Source organism: Neophocaena asiaeorientalis, unplaced genomic scaffold (genome assembly GCF_003031525.2).
Source record: "Neophocaena asiaeorientalis asiaeorientalis breed wild unplaced genomic scaffold, Neophocaena_asiaeorientalis_V1.1 scaffold515, whole genome shotgun sequence".
NCBI classification, from domain to species: Eukaryota; Metazoa; Chordata; class Mammalia; order Artiodactyla; family Phocoenidae; genus Neophocaena; species Neophocaena asiaeorientalis.
In genome coordinates, this window is record NW_020175829.1 from 1,825,651 (window position 1) to 1,833,234 (window position 7,584).

Consider the following 7,584-nt stretch of genomic DNA (forward strand, 5'->3'; position numbering starts at 1 on the left):
AAAAAAAAAAAAAAAAAAAAAAAAAAGACAAATAATAATGAGTGTTGGCGAAGATATGGAGAAATTGTAACTCTCATACAATGTTTATGAGAACGTAAAATGGTGTGGTTGCTTTGGGAAACAGTCTGGCAATTCCTCAAAAGGTTATGGCCAAGCAATTTCATCCACGCCTAGGTATATACACCAGAGTAATGCCCACACAAAAGCTACACAAATGTTCAAAGTAACACTATTCGTAATATCTAAAAAGGGGAAACAATCCTGAAGTCCATCAACTGATGGTGGATAAACAAAATGTGGCATATCCACACAAGGGAATACTCCTCAGTCATTAAAAGAAAAAAATGAAGCACTGATTCATGCTACAACATGGATGAACCTTGAAAACATCTATGCAAAATGAAAGAAGCTAGACACAAAGGGCTTACAATATAATTACATCATACAATTCCATTCATATGAAATGTCCAGAACAGGTAAATCCATAAACACAGAAAATAGATTAGTGGTTGATTGCTAGGGGATAAAGGAATGGGGGAATAGAAGAGTGACTGCTAATTGGTACAGGTTTTCTTTCTGGCGTGACGAGAATGTCCTGGAATTAGACAGTGGTTATGGTTGCATAGCTGTGAATATAATAAAGAAACACTGAATTGTACACTTTAAGAGGGTGAATTTTATGGTATGTGAATTATATTTCAACTTTTTAAGAAAGTTACCACACCCCCAAAATGCCATTTATGTGGAGGTAAGGGCACATTTGCAAAATTAAGCCCTAGAGAGCCAAGGAATATAATTTACTTAATATTGATATATGCACATTTAAAATATCCTGCAGAAACAAGTCAGAAGTGACACTGAGACAAGTTTAACTTTCTAAAAACTTAATCCAATTACCTATGTACATGAGAGAGGTCAGTGGATACCGCAAGCCCAGTGCATCTTCTGTAAAGGAATCAACAAAGTCCTCCAGCATATGAAGCCCAAAGTCTTTGCCTCTATATTTCTTTCTTATGAACATTGTATCAACAACTGGCAGTTGGTAGCTTTGGGTAAGAAACGAGGCACATATGCTTCCTGCAGTCATAAAACAGAAATCCAACAATTTTTCACATTTAAAAGGCCACATATGTATATACATTTAGAGAACATGAGTTAAATCTAAAATTGGTTAGTTTTTCTTACATCAAGAAAAATGTCAAAGACACACTTAAGTTTTATAATATAAAATGCTTTCCAGCTATTACGTATCATAATGTATACGGGATGATGAGAAGAGCTATTTATTTTACGTTTGCCAACAGTATCTCATACAAGATAAAACAACTATTACCATTTGATGAACTATATACTAGAATACATATCACTGTCCATAGACTTGCACAGCTTTAAAACTCATCAACTATTAAAATTTCAAATTTAAAGAGTATTTGGTGATTGTATATAGTTTATATTATAATACATGAAGTATCTAATTCCAACCTTAGTAATGTGAAATATTCATCTTTTCCCTTTACTTTTTGCCTAGTGATTACAGTCTCATTTGTTATCTATTTAATGATGGCAAAGAAGTGAATTAGTTCTCCAAATTTTTAAGGACTATGGATTAGGACTAAATGGAAACATCTGTTTTAGAAATGGCTAAGTCAGCAATCTTTCTGCTGTGAATATGTTTTAAAATATCTTGTACGTTTAAGGTTTAACAGGAGAAATGTTTGTAGTAGTAATTAAATATGTCTCTCCTTGTTACATTACAGAGCTATTCTGATTTGTCTTTTAAGAACCCTGATTTGGGTTTTGACCCTCCAAATAGATGTGTAAGCACCTGTAATGTATCTTAAGATAGTTTATAAGTTGAGGGCATCATGGTGGGGCAGCCCACTTTCTATTAATTTTAGTATTAATTCATAGTTAGCTATCAGTCAACATTCTACTTTTTTGTGCCTCAAGTAAAACAATCTATTATTCTCAGTTACATTATTCACATGATTTTGGATAATTATAATAACGTAGTTCAAGAAAGAAACAAAATTTCAGGTAACAAACACCTCACAAATTAACTTTTACCAATCATATCATTTGATGAGTTGGTCAATATAACAAGGATTTTTTTAGTTCAACCAAATAATGAATTACTTATGATTAAATTGGAGAACTTCAATAACTTTTTGCAATGGACTCTAAGACTATCAACTAACTTAAATTCAGAATAGTTAATGCACATTGCTACGTACTTAGATCTTAACTGCTGACATTCAGTTCGGATACTGCTAAGGGTCAAAATGTCTTACATAGTGATTTAGTTAACAATATTGTATTATATACTTTCAATTTACTAAAAAGGTAGATCTTAAGCATTAGCACCTCAAGAAAAAAAAAAGAAAGAAAATGGTAACCATATGAGGAAATAAATATATTAATTATCTTGATTTTGGTGAATATTTCACAACGTACATCAGATCATCAAGTTATACACATTAAACATATACAACTTCAAATTATCAATTATATTCAATAAAGCCAAAATAAATAAATAAATTTTTAAAGAATCTAACAGGTAGTCTCACCAACAAGGCTACTGTGACCATTATCAGTTTTTAATGCCTTAAAATCAGGGTTTTCTCATAGTAACTGCCAGAAGTGATAATGAAATCAAAGGAGACATTACTTTAGAAGTAGCAGTAATTCAAAGGACAAAGCAAAAATGAGAAGAGAAAGCACTATTTAGGTCTCAATACCATCTGAGGATCTGTTGCTGTTTACTATTATGCGTGCCTCAGAATACCAACTATCTGAAGTAAATTTCCCACAAATTATTGTTTTTTTCTGTTTTCACACAAACATTCCTTTAAGTAGAGAAAAGGTAAAGCCCAGCATCTAATAGTGTTCAAATGATCCATTTATGGAACTAAGTGTTCACAAAGTGTAACGTTCTACCATTTACTCACCATGTACATATTCATTTCAAAAAATCATGCTACTTCTCTTTTGCCTACACCTTCAATACTTATTTTTGTATTTGTATCAGGTTCTACCCTGATACAAAAAGCAATCAAATAAAGGGCAGAAAACCTCTGCCCTGTTACCAGAGATTCTTCAGACACATCAACAGCTGCAGTTTAATAGCACACTTAGTAAAGTAAAAACCACAACCTCCTAACTTAGATGAAGTTTTCATTAAAATAAATCTACTAATTGAAATAAAATTAAATTTAGCATTGCATATGGCAGCTTGAATATTTATATTCCTCAGAGGACCACTTTTGGCCACCTTCTTTTTCTACATGCTCTCTCTGGGTAATCTCACCTACTCTAAAGCCGTCTACCATTTATCCAAATGCTCATAACCACTAAACTTTTATTTCTGTAATACATGAGACTTACTACAAGATGAATGGAAGAGCTCATATAAATGTAAATACAACAAAAAACACATGATCATCTCCAAAGACAAAGCAAAATTCAGTACATTCATGATAAAAATACTCAACATCCTCAACCTGACAAGGGATCTATGAACAACCCACAGCTAACAAACATCACACTTAATGGTGAAAGTCTGGATGTTTCTCCCTAAGATCAGGAACAAGATAAAAATGTTTATCCTCGCCACTTCTACTCAACATGGTAAGGAGGTTCTAGCCAGGGCAATTAGGCAAGAAAGGGAAATTAAAGGCACCCAGATTGGAAAGAAAGAAGTAAAACCACATTCACAGATGACATGATCTTGTATATAGACCTTAAGATTTTCATCTTAAGAAAACCACTAAAAAATTATTATTTTTTAAAAAATATTTATTTATTGGCTGCACTGGGTCTTAGTTGTGGCACGTGGGATCTTTGTTGCCAAGTGCGGGATCTTTTAGTTGAGGCATACAGGATATAGTTCCCTGACCAGGGATCAAACCTAGGCCCACTGCATTGGAAGCACAAAGTCTTAACTACTGGATCACCAGCGAAGTCCCAGAAATCCACTAAAAAATTATCAAAACTGATTTTTTTACAAGTTCGTTAAGGTTACAGGATATAAGATCAATATACAAAAATCAGTTGGGGACCTCCCTGGCAGTCCAGTGGTTAAGACCCCAGGCTTCCACTGCAGGGGGCACAGGTTCAATCCCTGGTCAGGGAACTAGGAACCCACATGCCACGCAGGACAGCCAAAAAAGAAAAATCAATTGTATTTCTATACACCAGCAATGAGCAATCTGAAAATGAAATTAAGAAAACAATTCCACTTACAATAGCATCAACAAATAATAAAATTCTTAGGAATAAATTTAACAAAAGTACAAAACTTGTATACTGAAAACTACAAACATTTAAAAGAAATTAAGGAACACTTAAATAGGGCTTCCCTGGTGGCACAGTGGTTAAGAATCCACCTGCCAATTCAAGGGACACAGGTTCAAGCCCTGGTCCGGGAAGATCCCACATGCCGCAGAGCAACTAAGCCCGTGCGCCACAACTACTGAAGCCTGTGCTCTAGAGTCTGTGCACCACAACTACTGAAGCCCATGTGCCTAGAGCCCGTGCTCCGACAACAAGAGAAGCCACCACAATGAGAAGCCCACGCACCGCAACGAAGAGCAGCCCCCACTCGCCGCAACTAGAGAAACCTCAGGCACAGCAACAAAGACCCAATGCAGCCAAAAACAAATAAAATTAAAAAAAAAAAAAAGAACACTTAAATAAATGGAAAGACATCCCATGTTCATGGTTCAGAAGACAACACTGTTAAAATGTCAATACTCCCCAAACGGACCTACAGGTTCAAAATCTCAGCTGGATTTTTTGCAGAAATTGACAAAGTAATCCTAAAAATCATATGGAAACGCAAAAAAAACACAAACAGCCAAAACAATCTTAACAAAGTTCGAAGACTCACACTTCCCATTTTAAAACTTACAAAGCTACATACAGTAATCAAGCCAGTGTGATATTGGCACAAGAATAAACAGAGACCAACAGAATAGAAGTTCCAGAAGCAAAACCTCTTATTTATGGTCAACTGATTTTCAACAGGAGTCCCAAGGCATTTCTATGGGAACAGAATAGTCTTTTTAAATGAATGGTGCTGGGACAACTGAATATCCCTATATGCAAAAAAATGATGTTGGACCCCTCCCCCTTTCCTCAGACCATATACAAAAATTAACTGCAAATGGATCATAAACATAACTTTAAGTGCTAAAACTATAAAATCTTCCAAGAAAACACAGAAGTAAATCTTCATCACCTTGGGGTAGGAAAAGCCTTCTCAGCTACAACACCAAAAGTGCTACACCACCAAAAGCAAAAGTGACACGAAAAAGAAGATAATTGGATTTTATCAAAACTAGTGCTTCAAAGGATACCATCAAGAAAGTAAAAAGACAACCCAAAAAATGAGAGAAAATACTTTCAAATTATATATCTGATAAGGGACTTGTATCTAGAATGTATGAAAAATGCTTACAACTCAATAGTAAAAACACAAAACCCAATTTAAAAATGGGTTGAAGGGCTTCCCTGGTGGCGCAGTGGTTGAGAGTCCGCCTGCCGATGCAGGGGACACAGGTTTGGGCCCCGGTCTGGGAAGATCCCACATGCTGCGGAGCGGCTGGTCCCGTGAGCCATGGCCGCTGAGCCTGCACATCTGGAGCCTGTGCTCTGCAACAGGAGAGGCCACAATAGTGAGAGGCCCGCGTACCGCAAAAAAAAAAAAATGGGTTAAGGATTTAACAGACATTTCTCCAAAGACATACAAATGGCCAACAGGTATATAAAAAATCTTCAATGTCACTAATCATCAGGGAAATGGCAAATCAAATGAGGTATCACCTCATACCTGTCAGGATTGCTATTATCAAAAAAACAAAAACAAAAACAATGAAGACAACAAATGCTGGCAAAGATATGGAAAACTGGAACTTTTGTATACTGTTAATGGGAATGCAAAATGGTGCAGCCACTATGAAAAACAGTATAGAGGTTCCTCAAAATATTAAAAATAGAACTACCACATGATCAAGAAATCCCACTTCTGGGTATATATCCAAAATAATTGAAATCAGGATCTCAAAGAGATATTAACAATCCAGCACTATTCACAATAGCCAAGATGTGGTAAAACCTAAATGTCCACTGATGGATGATGGATAAAAAAAATATGGTATATATATGTACAACAGAATAATATTCAGCCTCAAAAAAAAAAAGTAAATCCTGCAATATACAACATGGATCATATGGTATATATATGTACAACAGAATAATATTCAGCCTCAAAAAAAAAAAGTAAATCCTGCAATATACAACATGGATCAACCTTGAGGACATTATGCTAAGTGAAATAAGCCAGTCACAGGACAAATACTGCATGATTCCAATTATATGAGGCATTTAAAATAGTCAAACTCACAGAAGCAGAGAGCAGAACAACGGTTGCCAAGGGCAGGGTGAGGGGGAATTGGGGAGCTGTTAATCAATGGGTTTAAAGCTTCAGTAAGGCCAGTTCTAGAGACCAGCTGTATAACATTACACCTATAGTCAGCAGCGTTGTAATCTACAGTTAAAAATCTGTTGAGAGTAGATCTCATGTTAAGTGTTCTTACCACAATAAAGATTACAAAACATTTTTTAAGATAAATAATCTAGACAGAAAGGAGATTAGTGGTTTCCAGGAATTTCAGGGTAAAGGAAATGAGGAGTGATAGCTAATGGGTACAGAAATTCCTGAGGTGATGAAAATGTTCTCAAATTAGACAGTAGTGATGGCTGTACAACTCTGTGAATATACTCAGAATCACTTCAGGGTGAATTTGATGATATATGAATTATCGTAGGATGGATCTCAAAATAGCTATTCTGAAAGAACACAAACTAAAAAAAAATGTATATACTGTATGATTCCATTTTATAAAATTCCAGAAAAAGCAGGCTAATATATAATAATAGACAGCAAATAACTGTTTGCTTGGGGTCAAACAGGGGGAAGGAAGGATGGTTAAAAATATGCACAAAGAAACTTTTGGGGGTAACAGATATGTTCATTATCTTGATTGTGGTGATAGTATCACAGCTGTATAAATAAGTAAAAATACAACAAATTGTAAACTTTAAATATGGTCAAGTTTTTGTATGTCACTTATACCACAATAAAGCTGGGGGGGGGGAAGATTTTTTTTTAAAAGGCCAACTCGATTTAAAAATGGGCAAAGGATTTGAATAGACATCCCAAAGACATATAAACAGCAAATACGCACATGAAAAGATGCTCAACATCCTTAGCCATTTAGGAAATGCAAATCAAAATGACAATGTCATGCCACTTCACACCTACCAGGTTGGCTATAGTCAAAAACATAAGATAGAGCTTCCCTGGTGGCGCAGTGGTTGAGAGTCTGCCTGCCAATGCAGGGGACATGGGTTCGTGCCCCGGTCCAGGAAGATCCCACATGCCGCGGGGCAGCTGGCTCCGTGAGCCATGGCTGCTGAGCCTGCGCCTCCAGAGCCTGTGCTCCGCAATGGGAGAGGCCACAACAGTGAGAGGCCCACGTACCGCAAAAAAAAAAAAAAAAAAAAAAGAAAAAAAAAAAGGTG

At 35.9% G+C, this 7,584-nt stretch overlaps 1 protein-coding gene across 1 annotated transcript in view; it reads right to left on the bottom strand.

Moving 5' to 3' along the window:
• Positions 1 to 7,584, bottom strand: part of FAM169A (family with sequence similarity 169 member A) — a 61,548-nt gene that overhangs the window by 21,057 nt on the left and 32,907 nt on the right. Inside the window, exon 6 of the mRNA XM_024732759.1 lies at positions 898 to 1,077. Within this exon, the coding sequence (XP_024588527.1) occupies positions 898 to 1,077 (180 nt within the window). The remainder of the gene's footprint in view (positions 1 to 897; positions 1,078 to 7,584) is intronic.